The sequence below is a fragment of the Artemia franciscana genome, chromosome 14 (assembly GCF_032884065.1).
Source record: "Artemia franciscana chromosome 14, ASM3288406v1, whole genome shotgun sequence".
Lineage (NCBI taxonomy): Eukaryota > Metazoa > Arthropoda > Branchiopoda > Anostraca > Artemiidae > Artemia > Artemia franciscana.
The window spans coordinates 1,812,757-1,833,710 of NC_088876.1; the positions used below are offsets into that span (position 1 = coordinate 1,812,757).

At 35.5% G+C, this 20,954-nt stretch overlaps 1 protein-coding gene across 1 annotated transcript in view; it reads left to right on the forward strand.

Annotated features, from left to right (window-relative positions):
* LOC136035167 (trypsin-1-like) overlaps positions 1-19,620 on the forward strand; it is a 54,134-nt gene extending 34,514 nt beyond the window's left edge. The window contains exon 10 of the mRNA XM_065716736.1: positions 19,511-19,620. Coding sequence (XP_065572808.1) covers positions 19,511-19,572 — 62 coding nt within the window. The 3' untranslated portion in view covers positions 19,573-19,620. The remainder of the gene's footprint in view (positions 1-19,510) is intronic.
* The last annotated feature ends 1,334 nt before the right edge of the window (positions 19,621-20,954 follow it).

Consider the following 20,954-nt stretch of genomic DNA (forward strand, 5'->3'; position numbering starts at 1 on the left):
TTTGTGGTGAGAGTGTGTCTGTAGACAGTAATGTTAGTGATGAAAGGAAGTGCTTTTCAAAAGATATTTTGAAGGACAATCATCTTTTAACGCTGACGAAACAGCTTGGTACTTCAAATACCTCCCCAATAAAATTTGAAGACGACAAATGTCACCGTGGCAAACACAATAAAGAAAGGGTTACAATTTTACTAGTGACTAAAATGACAGGATCTACCAAGTTAAAGCCCTTCGTTAGTGTCGAGAAAATAGAAAGGAAAAAAGAAAAAGAAGAAAAGTCAAACAGATATTTCATCTTTATACAACAAGACATCCTCAGGTTGTAAAGTGAAAGAATTCAAACCAAAACAAGTTTTAAAAAGGAATAATGTAAAATCTAAAAGTTAATAAGAAGAAAAATGAAACGAATAGATAGAATAGTAACTTCGTGTAAAAGCAACGGAAATAGAATGCAACAATCAGGGAGCAACCGAACAACAGAGAAGCAGCTGAGTAGCTCAACATTGCAACTTATTAATTTGTGTATTCTACTTCCATGGACTTTAAATTTGAAAATTTATCAGATATATTGGTAGAATTTTGTTTTCTTTTTATTCTCTTTTGATATTAAAGTCTATCCTTTTTTTAATTGTTAAGGTTTCCCTTTTTTGACGCTGAGGACGCCTTTTTGTTTATAGTTGAATTATCCATTTGACTATTCTACTTCTTCTTAAAGAAGTATATTTATTCTTCTTCTTCCTCTTCTTCAGATTCTTCTTTTTTTCTTCCTCCTCTTCTTCTTCTTTTCGAGCAGCCAAAGATGATTTCTACAAAAATAAACGTTAAATTTTGAGGACGAAACAAAAAGTAAATAAAAAAATAAGTCTACGGCTAGTTGAAAGAAAAAGACGGAGATCAACCAAATAGATATTTGGTCATAGATATTGGATGTTTCATAAAATTTATTGTCACGAAATGTCAATAAATATGTCAATATCAGTTTTAGAAAGTCATAAAACTATAGAATATCAAAAACTGAACTGGCCTGTCATAAGAAATGAAGGAGTAAATTTTGAAAACAATGAGTCTATGAACAGTAGAAAGAAAAAGAAGGAGGACAATCAAACGGATATTTCACCTTTAAACAGAAAGGCGTCCTCAGCTTTTAATAGGGAACAAATTTAAACCATAACAATTTTTGAAAAGGAATATTGAAAATCCTAAGTTAATATAAAGAAAAATTAAACTAATATATAGAATAGTAACTTCGTGTAAAAGCAACGAAAATAGAAAGCAACAACCAGGGAGCAACTCTACCGAACAACAGAAAGTAAAACATTCAAAATAGGGATGAAACCTTTTTATTGACAGTGAATAGATATAAAATTATTTAACTTGATATTTCGAACACATATACAGTGTTCATCATCAGCAGTTTTAGGAGTTTTACTGGTGATGATGAACACTGTATATGTGTTCGAAATATCCAGTTAAATAATTTTATATCTATTCACTGTCAATTAAAAGGTTTCATCCCTATTTTGAACTGTTTTACTTTCGTCATGGAAAGGCAGTGTGGTCTTCGAAGTTATCTCCGAACAACAGAGAAGAAACTGAGTAGCTCAGCTCAACAGCTTATTTATTTTTATGTTCTCTCTTCGTAGTTTTTACATTGAGAAGCTATTATAAATATTGGCTTTATTTGTTTTCTTTCTCTTTTTTTTATTTTAAAACCTTTCCCTTTTTAAATTTGCTAGTGTTTAAATGCTTTCCCTTTTTTAGCGCCGAGTGTACCTTGTCATTAAGGAGGCCCGAAATGGTCAATCATTTTGATCTGAAGCTTCCGTCAATCGATTGATTCGAGTATGATTTACCGTCTAGGTACCTGTTTGGTACTCGAGTCAGGTTGACGCTGATTGATAGAAAGTTTGAATGACCCAAACGGTTGACGAGGGTGATTGACCGTCTAGACTAGTTTTGTTCAAGTATTGCGTCAGTCATGCACTAACAACAATGGAAGACGCGTCGAAAGTAAGCAAAAATGTGGAACGCAAGTTTATCTGTTAATTAATAGGGTTTTACTGAGAACACCCTGAGTTACGGAGGGTTAAAAGTGGGCAGTACTATATTCTATGGCCGCTTTTATTATTTTTTTCTAAAAACCGTTTTCTCCGACGCTTATTTAGTAAATAGATGGCACCAATTCACGAGAATTTGGGAGCAAGCATTTTTCCATTTTTTATATTGAAGATAACAAAAAGTTATTTTTCAAAATTAAAGGGGAGGGGAGGATAGAATTTTTTCGATTTTAATAACAAATATACCAAAAAGATTATTTGCAAAATATAGGGGATAGCAATTGCTCCCTTCCCACTCAAACTTGCCTCCCTGAAAAATATGTGCGCTTTATGAGGTGTGGGCGTATCTCTCAAAAGTGATTTTACGTCAGAAGCATTTGTTGGCAAATCTCTATTTTTCGAAGATTCAAATTATTACTGATTTGCAACTCTAATCAAAGGCAGTGCAATAGCGCTGCCTAAGTAAAAAGCAATGTGGGCACAATTTATTATTTTTTTATTGGTTTTATTTTCTTTTAGACCAGGACACTTCGTATCGAAGGAGTTGTCGTTAAAATTTCGAAAGGGCTCATTTTATTGAAAATTTGAAGGGCTTTGCCCTTTTTAACTATCGAAAGGAATAGGAGGGCAACTAACAATCCTTCCCCGCTCACCATTTCCCAAAACACTTCCAATCAAAATTTTAAGATAGTCATTTTGTTCAACATAGTTGAATGATCCATAAATTATGTCCTTGAGGATGAACTCCCCCCCCCCCTACAGCCTTCCGGGTATGGACCCTGGGTGCATATAAGTTTTTGTTGAAAGGGGATCGTATAAACTTCGGAAGGGGCTCATTGTATTGCAAATCAGAAGTTTTAGTGCGCTTTTTGAGATTCAGAGTGATGGGAGGGTGGACACCCCCCTCCCCACCGCACATCTTATTTTTTCAAAATACATCTGATATAAATTGATATGACTATTTATTGTTGTAGAAACTTCGAAAAAGACTCATTCGATTGGAAATGGCAAGGGCTAGCATCCTTTTTAATAGTCGAAAGTAATTGAAGGGCAACAAATTCCCCTCCCACGCCCAACACTTCCCCAAACACATCCAAACAAAATTTTGAGATAGCCATTTGTTCAACGTAGTCGAAAGATCCGGAAATTATGTCTTTGAGGATGAACCCCCCCCCTCAGACCCCTCAGGGATAGGGCTGTAAATTATTCCCTGGGGGCATATAAGGAATATGTAGAATGGGTGATCGTATAAACTTCGGAGGGAGCTTATTGGATTCGTAATAAGAAGTCCTAATGCCCTTTTTAACATTCAGAGTGATCAGAGGGTGGATTCTCCTCCCCCGATACCTCGTGTTTTCCTGAGATGCATCTGACAGAAATTTTGAGATGGCCATTCATTGTCGTAGAAATTTCGAAAAAGGCTCATTCGATTCGAAATTGAAAGGGCTATTTTTAGTAATCGAAAGTGATTGGAAGGTAACTACCCCCTCCCATGCCCAGAATTTTCCCAAACACATCCAATTAAAACTTTGAGATAGCCATTTTATTCAACGTGAATAAAAAGTCCGGACATTATATTTTTGGGGACGAAACCCTCCCCAGAGCCCTAAGGGCAAGGGTTCCCGAAATGCATCTCATAGAAATTCTGAGGTGGCTATTTTTGTTGTAGAAACTCCCACAACCACCATTTCCCCAAACACATCCAATCAAAATTTTGAAATAGTTATTTTGTTCCAGATAATTAAAAGCTCCGGAAATTATGTCTTTGAGGATGACAACCCCTCCAGACCCTTCAGGGTAAGGGCTGTAAATTATTTCCTTAGAGTAAATAAGGTATATATAGAAAGGATGATCGTTTAAACTTCGGAGGGGGCCCATTGGATTGGTAATCAGGTTTTCTAGTTCCCTGTTTAAGATTCAGAGTGATCAGAGAATGGATACCCCCCACACCTTGTATTTTCCCAAAATATATCTGATAGAAATTTTTATATGTTCATTTGTCAAAGGGCTAGTAGCCTTTTTAATAGTTGAAAGTGATTGGAGGGCAACTAACCCCTCTTCCCAGACCCACCATTTCCCCAAACACGTCCAGTCAAAATTTTGAGATAGCCATTTTGTTCAACGTAAATTAAAGGTCCGGAGATCGTGTCTTTAAGGATGACAATCCCCCCACAGCCCTCTAAGCAAGCGTTATAAGTTATGCCCTGGGGGCATATAAGGTATATATATATATATATATATATATATATATATATATATATATATATATATATATATATATATATATATATATATATATATATATATATATATATATATATATATATATATATATATATATATATATATATAGAAAGGGTGATCGTGTAACATTCGGAGGGGGCTCATTAGATTGGTGATCAGAAGTTCTAATGCTCTTTTTAAGATTGAGAGTGATTGGAGGGTGGATACCCCCCCATACCTCGTACCTTGTACTTTCCGGAAATACATCCGATAGAAATTCTTAGATGGCCATTTGTTGCGGTAAAAACTTCGAAAAGAGCTTATTCGATTGGAAATTGCATAGGCAGCGTAATAGCGCTGCCTAAGTAAAGAGCAATGTGGGCTCACTGCATTATTATTTTTGGTGTTTAGACCAGGGCACTTTGTATCGAAGAAGATGTCGTAGAAACTTCGAAAAGGGCTCATTCGGTTGGAAAGTGAAAGGGCTAGTGCCATTTTTAATAGTTGAACGTGATTGGAGGGCAACTAACCCCCTCTCACACTCACTATTTCCCCAAATATATTCAATCGGAATTTTTAGATTGTCATTTTTTCAACGTAGTTGAACGAACCGGAAATTATGTCTTTGAGGATGACAACCCCAATAAACCCCTCGGGGCAGGGGTTGCAAGATACACCCTGGGGTATACAAGGTTTACATAGATATGGTGATTGTATAAAGTTTGGAAGGGGCTCATTGGATTGCTCATCAGAAGTTTCAGTGCCCTTTTTGATTTTCAGATTTATTGGAGGGTGGATACCCCCCCTGCCCACCTTGTATTTCCCCAAAATGAATCTGATATAAATTTTTAGATGGCCATTTGTTGCTGTAGAAACTTTGAAAAGGGCTCATTCGAATGTAAAACGAAAGGGCTAGTGCCCCTTTTAATAGTCAAAAGTAATTGGAGGGCAACTAACCTACCTCCCACAACCACTATTTCCCCAAACAAATCCAATCACAATTTTGAAATAGCCATTTTATTCAATGTAGTTAAAGGCCCAGAAAGGATATATTTGAGGAAGACGAACCACCTTCAGCCCTCAGGGCAAGGGTTATATGTTATGCCCTGGGAGAATATAAGGTTAATATAGAAAATATGGTAGTGTAAACTTCGGAGGGGGCTTGAACATGCTCAGAAAAGGCCCCCTCCGAAGGCTCATTGGATTACTAATAAGAAGTTTTAGTGCCTTTTTTTTAGATTCAGAGTGATGAAATTGTGGATACCCCCCCCCCAACTCTAATTTTCCAAAATGCTTCTGATAAAAATTTTGAGATTGCCATTTGTTTTCATAGACACTTCGAATCGGACTCACTCGATCGACAAATTGAAAGGGCTAGTGACGAAAAATTGAAAGGGCTAGTCGGAAGTGATTGGAGGGCAACTAACACCCCTTCCATGCCACTCATTTCTCCAACCTCATCCAATCAAAATTTTCCCACAACATCTCGTATTTTTTCTAAATGCAACTTATAGAAACTTTGAGATGGTCATTTGTTGTCGTAGAAACTTCTAAAAAGTCTCATTCGATTGGAAATTGAAGGGACTACTGCCCCCCCCCCAAGCAATCATTCCCCAAAACATATCCGGTCGAAATTTTAAGAGAGCCATTTTGTTCAGCATTGTTGAAAGGTTCAGTATTGGGAATGTCATCCTCCCCACAGTCCCCGGGACCGGGGCTGTAAGTTAGGCAATTCGTTCAGTGGTTAAACATTGTATATGGTATTGAGTAAGGTTTGCATATTTGAACTTTACTCTCCAAGAAGACGAAGGGTATTCAGGTGATTCTTTCAGGGAATGTTGAAGGGAATTTTGAACTAAACCAAAACACGCTATGTGTATACGGATTGTCAAAAGGGCACAACACAGGAGAAGGTGAGTATATTAATTTGGAAAATTCAGGAAATTATAAGGGAAATGATCAAAAAAGCAATATATGCATGCTATCAATATTACTACAACTACTGCTACCACACTACTCCAATTACAGCATTAAGGGGAAAATTGAACTAAATCAAAAGACGACATGTGCATGCACATTGTCAAAATAGCGTATCAAACAGTTCGTGGTAACGAACTGTAGTAAGGAGCGACCCGGCTCAATAGAAACCAAAACTCTAAAAAATGGAAGTTTGAGAACAATAGCTACATCAAAAGAATCGCATTTTAATGCTGATTTTAAATATATAAGTTTCATCAAGTTTAGTCTTACGCTCCAAAAGTTACGAGCCTGAGAAAATTTGTGTTATTTTAGAAAATAGGGGTAAACACCCCCTAAAAGTCATAGAATCTTAACGAAAATTACACCATCAGATTCAGCGTATCAGAGAACCATACTGTAGAAGTTTCAAGCTCCTATCTACAAAAATGTGGAATTTTGTATTTTTTGCCAGAAGACAGATCACGGATGCGTGTGTATTTGTTTGTTTGTTTTTTTTTGTTTTTTTTTTTTTTTCTTTTTCCCAGGGGTGATCGTATCGACCCAGTTGTCCTAGAATGTTGCGAGAGGGCTCATTCTAACGGAAATGAAAAGTTCTAGTGCCCTTTTTAAGTGACCAAAAAAATTGGAGGGCACCTAGGCCCCCTCCCACGCTAATTATTTTCCTAAAGTCAATGAATCAAAATTCTGAGATAGCCATTTTATTCAACGTAGTCGAAAAACCTTATAACTATGTCTTTGGGGACGACTTACTCCCCCACAGTCCCCGCGGGAGGGGCTACAAGTTACAAACTTTGACCAGTGCTTACATATAGTAATGGTTATTGGGAAGTGTACAGGTGTTTTCAGGAGGATTTTTTGGTTGGGGGAGGGGTTGAGAAGAGGGGGATATACTGGGGGAACTTTCCATCGAGAAATTTGTCATGGGGGAAGAAAATTTCCATGAAGGGAGCGCAGGATTTACTAGCATTATTTTGAAAAAAACAATGAAAAAATAAATAGGAAAAAGTTTTTTTCAGCTGGAAGTAAGGAGCAGCATTAAAACTTAAAACGAACAGAAATTATTACCCATATGAGGGGCTCACCTCCTCCTAATACCTCGCTCTTTGCGCTAAAGTATTTTTAGTAATGTGAACTATTTATTCTACGGCTTTTGTGATTCAGGGGTCATTCTTAATGAATTGGGCCAAAATTTAAGATTTAGTGTAAAGAGAGAGGTACTGACGAGGGGGCGAACCCTCTCATATGTGTAATAAAAACATGAGAATAAAAAATTCTTTACGTAAGCTAGTTTATAAGTTACGTATATCTTTTACTAATAAAAAGATTCGTAAAAAATTAAAATTTCTAGTTGCCTTTTTTATTAACCAAAAAATTGGAGGGCAACTAGGCTTCCTCCCCCACTCTTTTTTTCTCAAAATCATTCGATCAAAATTATGAGAAAGCCATTTAGCCAAAAAAAAAAAAAGAATGCAAATTTCGTTTTAATTATTTCTCTGAGGAGAGCCAAAATCAAAACATGCATTGATTCAAAAACGTTCAGAAATTAAATAAAAAAAACAAGTTTTTTCAACTGAAAGTAAGGAGCGACATTAAAACTTAAAACGAACAGAAATTACTTCGTATATGAAAGGGGCTGCTTCCTCATCAACGCCCCGCTCTTTACGCTAAAGTTTTTTACTGTTTTAAAAAGAAGAGTTGAGAGAAAGAGTCAAACTTTAGCGTAAAAAGCGAGGCGTTGATGAGGAAGCAGCCCCTTTCATATACGAAGTAATTTCTGTTCGTTTTAAGTTTTAATGTCGCTCCTTACTTTCAGTTGAAAAAACTTGTTTTTTTTATTTAATGTCAACAATTGATTTGGGTATTAAGTTGAAATGTTCAGAGAATACTTAAATGGGAAGATTATCTCACCAAAAGGCAATATGTGCACACTACTGCTAATGCTACTATTACTGCTACATCACTACTACTACTACAAGTACTACTACTACTACTTCTATTGCAACTACTTCTAGGTCTAAGCCCATCGAGGTGAAAATTTTAAGAAGGGTATGAACAGGCAGGCTATCAAAAGGACATAATCAAAAATTGCTTCTACTCATATTACTGCTACTGTTACTATTATTACTATCTCTATTACTGCTACTGCCACTAAAGGCTACTACTATTAATTCTACAGCTACTACTACTACTACTGCTATTTAAACTAAGGATATTAAGGCGATAAATTTGGCATACATAGAAATTCAGACAAAACACACTATACTCCCTTAAGTTGTCAAGGGGATGCATCAGATATGCTTCAAGAATAATTGATGGTTTGTTTTAAGCTGAAACTTTCAGCGTGTGTTGAAGGGGATATTGAAGAAACCAAAGCTGCTATGCGTATACTGCTACTAATGCTGATGTAACTATTGCTACTGCTTAAACTAAGGGTATTAAAGTGAAGCTTTTAAGTAATATTAAACCGGATGTTGAACTAAATAAAAAAAAAAACTATGAGCATGTGGACTTTCGAAAAGGTGACAAAGCAATATCTGAAGAACAACTTACATTATTTATTTAGACCTCTAAGGGTAATTTCTGGGGGATTCTGAACTAGCCAGGAGGTTTTATATGTATACTTTTAACATACCACTACAGTTAATGCAACTAATGACGCTAAAGGTATTAAGGTGAAACTCTTAGGGAACTTTTAGGAGTTTCAGTTAAAGGAAAAACTGTATGCATGCAGGTTTTCAAAAGGGTATATAAACAATTTCATAGGCAGCACCACTCTATAATAGCTAGAAATATCATTGAAACTTTTATAGGAGCTAATTCAATTCAAAATTAAAAGCTCCGGTGCCCTATTTAAGAGTAACGAGAGATTGGAGGGCAAGCAGCCCTTCTTTCAATCCCCTTTATTTTTCAAACACATCCAGTCAAAATCTTGAGACAGCCATTTTGTTTAGCATATTAGAACAATCCAGCAACTATGTCTTTAAAGCTATTAGGCATGTCAACCCCCTACAATTATTCAATTGGCCCATTATGTTTTAAAACTAAATGTTACTTTAAAGTAGATAAGAAAAAAATGTTGTGTTTATGGTTGCCAATACGAAACCTCAGCAATTGAGAATTACTGAGGGTAACAAGTTGAAACTGGATACTACTATTACTACTTCGGCTCTTACAATTTAAATAAATAAAAAGAATGTAAGCGTATCCAGGTTGTCAAATAGCATAGATAGAATCTTGTGGGAGTAATATTAAGTTTCATTTTTTCAGGTTAACTTCAGAAGCTATAAAATTAAATTAAAAATACTATTTGTGTCTGGATTGAAAAATTGTTGAAAATATTTTTCCAACATACAAATGGTAGCCCATACTATGAATTCTTATAGAAAAAAAAACTGAAAAGAAATAAAATAGTATTTTTTCAATGAGAAAGACTATGTCATTAAAAAGCGAACAGAAATGGATTTAACAACTTTTTCCATAAAACAAGTTTTTCCAAGAACAGTAAAGAATTCTCCCTTTAGGACTGTGCTGATTTATTAAAATTCTGGCAGAGACTAACCGTACCCCCTTCGATTTAGCTGAGGGCCATTAAGCCAAGAATGAGCCAAAATAAAGTCAAATAACCTTTCAAGCGTAAAAGTACCACAAATTACTATCAATAAATCAATGAAACTCAAAACGAACAGAAATTATAATAAATATCCAAGTAAAAATCGGAACAAGCAAAAATTAACATGAAAAGTAAGGCTGACAATGCCCATGCATTCTCAAGACCAGAACACAATTTGCGCGTTACTGAAAACAAGATACGTTTGAAATGTTTTCACTTTTCTTACTTTCATAAATAAAAAATTATCATTAAATTAAAGGAACAAATATCAGTATATGTCAATTGAATTGACCATCAACGGCCATTAGTTTTTGTTATTGTTGTTTTGTTTTTTTCAGTAAAGTGCAAATTGTGTTTTGATCTTGAGAAGCCATGGGGGTTATCAGCCCTATTCATTTTAATTTTTGCTCGTTTTGAGTTTGACTTGGTTTTTAAAATATTTTTTTTTTAATAATTTATATAAACGTAAAACAGGAAATAATTGTTTTAAATAAGAATGACCCTCACTAAAATCACTCCTATTGCGCCAAGTTGGTACCCTTGGGGATGTAGAACTGGAAAAGTCACTTATCAATGATGGGACCCAAGTAACTAGAACCAAAAATTCAGTTTGCTCTTATGCCCATATGCTTCAAGAAGGATATAATTACACAAATGGAAATAGTATACAAGGTCTAGACCATAAAAGCATTTTCATTTCCGAATACGTTTTGAAATTTGGACACTCTATGAAACTTTGTCTCTGCAGGATCCCTGCTGCAGCAAGCTACCCATGGCAGCAAGCCAGGGGTATTTTAGAGTTCAAGAAACTTTTGAATTTTGATGAATTGTAGCTCTTTGTTTTAATGAGACGGATGAGGACAGAACTTGTATCTCCCAGAATATCCTCCCGCTATTTTCTATTATTTTTACTATTGAAATCAGTTTTCATTGTTGATGGTTTTAGCAAGTAAATCCTCCAGTTTAATATGCATATTGTACGATTTCGCTTCGTGGCAAAAGGGCAAGGGGGAAACAGGAAAGGGCAACAGGAAAGGGAAGCAGAGTCAAAAGTGGACAAATAATATAGAAAATATGAGAAATCATACCGAAGATAGTAAAAACCATACGAATACGTCCCCGCTGACCCTGCGCCCACCAGTGGCCAGCCATTCGTACGAAGGAACCATTGCATTGCTCTTGTCACAATTCATATGTGTAGATGTTATAAATAAAATATTATGATTATTTATGTATAGAAATAACAAACAGATCTTTTCACTTAAAGATTGAAATTTTCTTTTATAAATCATCGTCAAATTTAAGATTAATTATAATATTTTTCGTTTATTGGTGATGGCGTGACTAACCCAAATTGATCTGCAAGTGCCAAAGACCTCTCCCACGTTCAATATAAATCTTTGCAATCAATTGCTATTGACTTCGTCACTGATTGCAAATGAACACCATTCCCTCGAAAGAGAATCTACAGCCAATTATGAACAGAGTAATTGATATTTTCTAGGAAATGTCACCTTAATTAAGACATTTGCTCTTACAAAAGAGAGACTGGTCAGAATGTAAAATTATCCTGTATGATGAAAAAAAGAGGCAAGAAAATCTGTGCTATTTGCAAGTTAAAGAGTACACAGGGGCTATAGTCAGGGAGCAATTGATCCCCACTATGTTTTCTACCTTCCTCCCCTCTAGATTTTGAACAGTAAGCATATCTTTTTTGGTATTTTCATTAAAAAGATTCGCAAAAATTGAAAGCACAGCAAAAATCCCCCCCAAGACTTCAAAAATAAAATTTCGCCCCCCTTTATATTTTCTTCAATTAGTACCTCTGAAAGTGCAAAATGCTAACAAAATATAACATGATTTTCTTTTTCGAAACTCTAGGCATTAACTGGTCTTTCACTAACTATCACTGGACGCCGGGAACTAGCATAAAATTGTCAAAAGTGCTTTTAAAGTTTTGAAGACATAAGTACTATTTTGACTGGAAACTGGGGGCCAAAATCAAAGACTCTTGTTTGACAAAAAAAGGCTGATTAACCAAAAGTAGTCAGTGGCTCATCGTTAGGGAATTGCGGTCCTGATATTTCATGTATACGAACAGTGGGACCAATTCACGAAAATGTAGGGGTTAAATGCATTTTAAAAATCTAGGGGGATAATATTTTGTTATTTCGATTTTTTATTAATGAAAATACCAAAAAACTGCCTTTAATGAATATACTAAAATAAGATATTTTTAAATAAAATACCTAAAAATGGTATTTTTCGAAATCTAGCTGAGGGGGAATAAAAATCTAGGGTGGGGGCAAATGCCCTCATTGGTGCCACTGGAAATGAACCCAATTGATTTTGTGGGGAGAGGGACTCTGACCCCGTATATATTCAATGAAACTACAGTCTTCAAGAGCTATTATATAATTAGAAAGTAGGTATTTTTTAGTAAATTAAATTCTAACATTTTAGGATGGCTATTGCCTCCTTCGGCACCACACTTTTTCACTGAAGTTTACACTTTATGTTAAGTAAAAAAAAAAATGTTTCTGTTATAAGAGGAGAGCTGTTACATCCTCGCAGCCTGTGTTAGTTCAAACATATTCTAATTATACTTAGTTCAAATATATTCTACCAAATAAATATGGGCGGTAAATCCATTTCCAATATTATTTAAAAAAAAATCTCTTATGGCGAAAAAAAAAAATTTTAAAAAAAATCTCGGACTGCACGAAACTTTTAGCCAAAATGCACACGTTTTGAGGTTAAATGCTGTGGGAAGAGCACCAATTATGGAGGCGATAGCTGGCAGGGATAAAGAAAATACCCCATATATTTTATTCCCCCTCCGTCAGAGATATTGAAAAGGGTACTTGTGCATTTTCGGTACTTGTGCATCGGTACACACTCGAGAAATGAAGTTAGGTTAATCATAATGAAATACACCGAAACATGGTGGAAATGCAATAATTTAGTAACAAAATTATGAAAACTACAAGAAAGAATTATGGTGGGGGGCCTTACAGAATACATTATATTAAATACTAAACCTACATAACCTAACTTAACCTATCCTAACCTAACCTAATCAAAATACCATCTCTATACATTAAATATTTAATAAACATATACCAACAATATATGTTTAAACTGAGCCTAATCTAATTTTCTTTGGATACTGCCTAAAACCGTCTATTGTCTTATCTGTAGATCCACATTCTCGAATGTGTACCGAATAATCCACTAGTACTGTGTCTTGAAAAGTACTTTCTTTTGCATTTACATTGAATAAAAATCTAAAAAATTAGAAATTTCTCCTCGAATTAGATTTTGAATAACCTTTTTTTTTTGTATATTTATGTAAGAAACCACCCCCTTACGTTTTTGTGAATAAACCCCTAATTAAGAAACCTTACTGTGCCATTTATGAAGAAACCTTATTTCCAAGGTTTAAGGATTTCGTTCTTCTATTTTTTCAAGTTTGCATCATAATATCAATAGGGATTGTTGCGCAATTTGTTATCCTTTTTCTTTTTGTAATCATTTGTCAAGTATGTCGAAAGCTATTTCACAAGATGTTTCACAAGCTGACCAAGATAAGCTCAAAGAAAATATTGGTTTTCTTTGTGAGACTGATTGGAGTCTTCTGAATTAGATGTGTGATCAGTCTGAATTATTGACGAATTTGTTTGAAACTGAATAAATAGGTGGGTGTATAATTTTGCGAGGGGATGCCTAATTTACGCCATCTGGTGTAATCTCAGAACGTATGCTTTGCATAGTTTCTGTCATGCTTGGCATGCTTCCATAACGCTTGGCATGCGTCAACTGGTGTACGTGATTTCCGAAAGTGGACGCTTCCTCGATAATGTTATGGCACATCACATCAGGGTTTCTGATTTTCTCTCTCTCTCTCTCTCTCTCTCTCTCTCTCTCTCTCTCTCTCTCTCTCTCTCTCTCTCTCTCTCTCTCCCTCTCTCTCTCTCTCTTCTCCCTCTCTCTTTCTATTTATCGATATATCTCCCACTGTTTTTCTCTCTTGTTCGCTTGCTTCGTCGGCATTAGTATTTAAATGAAATGGGTATCTTCCTCCTTTTTTACAGGCCATTAAGCCTTTATGGATCTTTATATTTGTTTTTCTGCTGTTCTCTTAATAGACTTTATGCTAAATTTCCCTCACTGGTGGGAGGGCTGATAGTATCTTAGCCCTGAGGCTTACAGCTGAATATTTCAGATAAGATACGAAATAATAAGTTTTTGGACTATTTCCCGACTTCACAACTACCTCGCCCGTCCCCAAAAAAATATGTAGTCGCTTTAGTCCAGGTAACGAACTTAAAAGCTTCAAGGCAATCAGAAAAGCATTTACGGCCTTTTTAGGCTCCATTCCTAGAGGAAGGTCTTGTCGCTAAACTAAATATATTTTTTTTTTTTTTGGTACATTAAGGTCAATTACGGTTTTATACTTCAATATGTTCAGAAAAAAATTATGTGGCATCTCTTTTTGGGGGTACATTTTGGTCAAACTAATGTTTTTCATTTTTTGTGATTCGAGGTCACCTTGACCCAAGGAACTTCACATATAAGTTTAAGACAGACAATAAATAAAAGTAGTTTTTTATATATTTTTTTAAGGTGCTCTTGTTCAAATATTTTTTTGAAAGTGTTAGGCCTTCCATAACCAATGAACCTATGAATGTTTGCTTCAAGCCAGTAGTATCATTGTATGTAGTCCATCGTTCCGAGTGGGGCCATATCCCAATGTCCTAGTGAAGCTGCTAGTCCTTCATATCCAGCTAAAAACTTCTAAGGAGTCTTATTAGCATTTTCCGCAAACAATATATTCTCAATGAAACCATTCCATTGATGCAGAAAGAGCCATATACATTTGATGTTATCTCAATTTCCAGTTAATTAGGGAAATTCTTGGAAATATATGACAGATATTCTTTCTGAAACATCAACACGAAGATCTGAGTTTTGTTTACCAAGTGTGTTTTACAATAATTGAAGTGAGTTTGAGTTTGAATGATGTCTAATAAACGGAGTTTTGATACGGATTCTAATATACAATTAGTGGAGATCTTTCTATACTATAATGGTATCGATCGATTATTGATTATTGATAACTGTTTAGGACTAAAATCGGTCTACATCTTTATTGTAATGTAATGGTCCTGATCGCGTCAGTTTTTCATTACCAGGATCGCACATGAGTTCGGGTTCCCAAATTCCGCTCCAGGACCCAATGCCCCCACCAGGATCCCAGGGCCCCGGTCCCCCCATTTGGGAAACAGAATTTTATGAGCCTAGAATTGTTTTATGCGGTCACTTCCATTGTAGTCTGTGGTTGGACATCAACAGTGGAAGGTTTATTATTTCTGTTGATCAATATTAATTGTGCATTGGAACGATAAACACTTACATCATATAAAAAAGTAAAGATGAAATATTCGAATGAAGCATGTGGACGAGATAAAGCTATTGTTGCACTGACTGCTGACGAGGCTAAACATTTGAACTATAAAACAAGCATTAATGGTGACCATATAGGAAATTTACGCGTGTGTTGTCATGACTTGGAGCATCGAAAAGATTCAACATTGCTGATTGTGGATTTGCGAGGGTGAAATTTCCAAGGAAGCTACTGCTCAAAGATAATGCATGTCTGAAACTAACAGTTGACGACGAGGGCCAACTTCTTTCTTATGGTTATGATATCAGATTAGCCGTTGATAGATCCTAATGTCATCTTTCTGGCATTAGAATTCGAATGAAAGCTAAGGGGAAAAAGAAGGCCTACTGCTGCATTAATGTTATAACGCGTATCATTTCTATATGCCAAAACTGAAAAATATGTAAATATAATGTGATAATTGACACTGAAATTGAAAACAAAATAAAAACTGCAGTGGCAGATAGCATAACAACGGGGCTATCAAGATGAATTAACGAAAAAAAAGCACCTAAAAGCATCTCTACTTGTCATCGATGGACTACCAACAGATACAGTCAATGAGCTCAATAAATCCCATGATACTAGTGAAGACGTGTGATGAAGCTGTAACTCAATCCATTTTGAAACTCATTTATGACAAAAATGAAATGAGCGACATATCAAGAGAAAATATAATGGAGTATTCTATGGAATAAACTCAAAGCATTCATTTTTATGATGATATACTACATACCATTGTTTCAATAACTTTTTTAAATTACTTTGTTATGTCTCCATTAATTTTAGGGTACACTAGAAAGTTGAATTTTTAGAATGTTAATTAAAAAGCCAGAGATTTAGGAAAAGGAACAGAGAGACATGCAAACAACCACTCTGACAAACAGGCATCGATAGAGAGAGAGCCAAAAACACGTACAAACACGTAGAGTCAGACATACAAGGACAAACACAGAGACAAAACCTGCTAAAACCTGCTCAGACACACAGGCACAATGAGAAAGAGACAGGAAAACATTGGCTCAGACACACGGGTACAGAGAGAGGAAGAGATAAAGAGAGAAACACGTACAAACACGCAGAGTCAGACAAACACAGACAAAGAGACAAGCAAACATCCACCAAGACACACAGGGCCAGAGTAAGAGATGAGAGAGAGAGAGGATCAAACCGCCACTCAGACACGCATGCATAGACAGAAAGAGAGAGGGAGAAAAAAACGTATCCAAACATGTAGTCACACTAACAAACACACAAAGACAGACGCAGAGACAAGCAAACGCCCACTCATACGGACAGGCACAGAGCGTGTTAGAGAGAGAAAGAGAGAGAGAGAGACTGAGAGAGAAAACACATATAAACGCGCAGAGTCAGACACACAAACGCATATAGACAGAGAAAGAGACATGCGAACACCCGCTCAGGCACACAGATACAGAGAGAAAGGTAAGAAAAGAGGTGCTCAGACACACAGGCATAGAGAGGAAGACAAAAAACACATACGTACATACAGAGTCAGACACGCAAACACACAAAGGCAGAAACAGAGACAAGGAAACATCCCGCTAAGCCACAATGACAAAGAGAGAAAGACAAGAAAACAACCGCTCAGACACACAGGCAGAGAGAGAGAGAGATACAAAACACATAAAAACACGCAGTCACACAAACACACAAAAACAGACACAGAGACAGGCAAACACCCGCTCAGACACACAGGTACAGAGAGAGAGAGAGAGAGGTAAATAGTCGCTAAGACACACTGGTGGGAAGAGAGAGAGAGAGAGGCAGGAAAAAGCAAATACAAACACACAGAATCAGACGTACAAACACACATAGACAGATATAGAGGCAAATAAATCCCCACTCAGACACAATGGTACAGAGAGAGATGGAGACAAGCAAACAACCGCTCAGACGTAAAGGCACAGAGTAAGAGAGAGACAAGCAAACAAAAGCTCAGACACATAGGTAAAGAGAGAGAAAGACAGGCAAACAACCGCTCAAACACACAGAAACGAAGAGAGAGAGAGAAAGAGAGAGAGAGAAACACGTGCTAAAACACAGAGTAAGACATACAAACACATATAGACAGACACAGAGACAAACAAATACCCACTCAGACGCATACAGGCACTGAGAGAGAGAGAGAAAGGAGAGAGAGAGAGAAAAGCAAAAGACCGCTCGGAAACAGAAGCATACATAGTCATGCACGCAAATACACAAAAGCAGACACGGAGAAAAGCAAATAATCACTCAGATACAGAGAGAGAGAGAGAAAGAGAGAGAAAAGCAAACAGCCGCTCAGACATATAGGCAAAGAGAGAGATTGAAAAAAACACGCAAAAATACACACATTCAGAAACACGAACATGTAAAGACACACACAAAGACATACAACTACCCACTCAGACTCTGGCCTAGTGAGTGATGCGTAAGTTTCATATCAAAAATATCCAATAATGAATCAACAAGGAATTTGATCCCTTACCAGTACCAAATAAACCCCCTCTCCTCCCCTGATCTTTGTTTTTCTAATGTCAACCTATATATTTGATTGTTTTAATTCAACCCTTTTTGATTAAGTATATTTTACTGTTAACTAATTTGTTTCTACTCTTCCTTTCATATTGGCTTTAATATTACTATTTTGCATACGGGTTTCATAAGAAACATCTTTCTATTCGCTTGTTTAAACCCAATAGCAGCCTTCAAGAGACTAGCAAAATAACCGGTTTAACCCGGTTAAAATAACCCGGTTTAACAAAAATAACCCGGTTTAACATACGAATATACCTAAGGGCTTCAGATTGAGAAATTAGAAAAGAAAATCAAACCCATAAACTAGGTTACTTTCAGTTCAATGTGTGCGTTTGTTGGAAATACAAGGGATTGTCAAATTTTTTAAATGTAAATTTTGATCTATGAAAAATTTGGGACTTTATATTACTGAAAGAAAACATAAAATTGGTAATGCATACATAAATGTTAATGGCTTATATGTGAAAATCGCTTGTTCATTTTGTAAGTTGTTTACAAACTGATAGTCTTACCACATTAACACGCGTTTTATATGGAAAAAAACTATGTCACCGAACCACTATCAAAAATTCTTGTTCTCCAACTTCTGTCTATCTGATATTTAACTAGTAAAAGCTTCAGGTGTCCTGTCTTTCGTATAGGCAAGCTATAATACCCGAATAAAGTGTATTGTCTGTAGTATGGGGAAGATTGAGTGCCCAAATAAGGTATCCTGCCCGTAGTATTGTCCTCTCCCTCCACAACTCTTGGCCATTCTACCTTTAAAATCTTCAGTGCACCTACAGCCTTTGCTAGTAATTCTAACTAGCTAAATGAAGCCCTTCCACTTTATCGACCTTCGCGTTACCCAACATCGTTTTTTCATCTCACTCACCCCTAGCCTTAGCATCTTTGTTCTATTGAAAAAACAAACAGAAAAAAGGAAACATATCTTATTAAAAATTATCATAAATTCATTTTCGTGTTGAAATCTTACTGTTAAGAAGAATCTAAGTGAAAACTACCATTCCTGAATCAGCATTAACGTCAATTATTATTCTTTTAATTATTCCATAATTATAAAAATATTACATGTATTCCCGTAACAGCTATTCCATTATTTTAATTATTATTTTAACCATTCCATTATAGTAAAAATATCACATGTATTCCCGAAACAGCTATTCCATTATTAAAATTGTTATTTTAGTTATTCCATTATTATAAAAACATCATATGTATTCCTCAAACAGCTATTCCATTATTTTAATTATTATTCTAATTATTCCATTATTATAGAAATATCAGATGTATTCCCGAAACAGCTATTCCATTATTTCATTATTATTTTAATTATCCCATTATTATAAAAATATCACATTTATTCCCGAAACAGCTATTACATTATTTTAATTATTATCTTAATTACTCCATTATCATAAAAATTTCATATGTATTCCCGAAACAGCTATTCCCTTATTTTTCTGAGTATATGTTGACATGTATTTCGAGTTTTGAGCTGATGAGTCTTAAAAACAGTGATTATGTCTCCTGGGCTGATGTGTATCTGATAATGGACTTAATTTACTGAGCCTCACGACTGATGTAATTATACTCTATCAGCTAAAGCCTAATTCAAAAGGGCCTATGAGATAATCCTGGTTTATATTTTAGGTTTCCTACCATGGATCGACGAGAACACAGCTGATGCAAAATGGTGTCGAAAAAGAAAGTAGCTGATGAATAATTTTGAAGAACGCAAGAATAAATCACTTGAGTTTGAAGATTTCCTATTTAGCATCCTCGATTAGGCCGGCCTTCTGGCTCTTGTGCCATCCCCTACCCAAGATTTTGCCGATTATGTAATACTTTTCAGATTCATTACAAAGTCAGTGGCATCAGTTCACGGGAAATAGGGAGAGGGATTTATTTTTTTTAATCTAGGAGAATTGCAATTTTGCTTTCTTCAAATTCTTCACTGCCAAAAGAGAAAATTTTTCATTGAAACGAAACATTTATTTTTCAAAATCTAGAGAGAGGGTAAATTAAAATTAAGTTGTCTAGGGGAATAAAAATATTATTACTGTTAATATTTTATGAATTCAACTAATTAGTTTTTTTCGTTAATCGACTTTATTTTCATTATAACACTGACGTAACTTTTGATACTGCCCCAAAATCTTCATGATTTTGAAACAACCAGAGGAAACATTTGTAAAAATATTATTTTTCAGTCATGAATGCACCTAAGATAGGTTAAGAGAGCAAAAAATGTATTCGTCAGATGTGAGGCGGACAGTACTTTAAACCGACCCATAGCCTCTACTCCTTTCTTCCTTAATGGTTGATGATCATGAAAAAGTTTAATGGCAATTCCCTCAAGAAGCAGGTGTTATTACTTTTCTTCAAGATGCAGGTGTTTGTTACAAAATAGAGAATGCTTTTTTTTAATATACAGGTAACGTACACCAAGGATTTTATAAAAAGCATACGTCCCAAATATACCAACAGGTAAGCCTTTGTGTATATTATGGATAACCCCTCCCCCACAAAAACAAAGCTGAGATTATACCCAAATTTGAGCCACTATAATTTACTATATTGGATTACCAAGTAAAAACTTGTCCGCGCCTCCTATTGCACGGTTCTCTCAGTGATAAATTTATCTAATTTATCAATTTAAAATATATGCATTTTAATGTGTCCGGTATTTCAATGCGCCTTTCACTAACCTGGCAGACAAGTTAAACACACACTAAATTTTATCCCTTAACTATCCACGTTTAGGAGTAATTACCATCTATCCCTTATTCAGCATAGGCCTTAATTACTGTGAACAGATACATTTGGCATAGGACAAAATATTTGGACAAAAAGGTTAGGTATTTACACCTTCTTTTGTGTGCAAAATTGACGACTTATGAAGGTTTTAACAAGTTCGATCTTTGCGTATAATGACGTAAAAATAATGTTATATCTACACTAAATCTTTGATTTTCTAGGGGGTGAAGCTGGTTATTATTGTTATTTTTGTATGAAAATATGTAATCAGAACTAATGTTACTAGTCAATGTTTATTCAGGGAAGGAAGACTAGGATAAGCTATTAATCGTTAGCC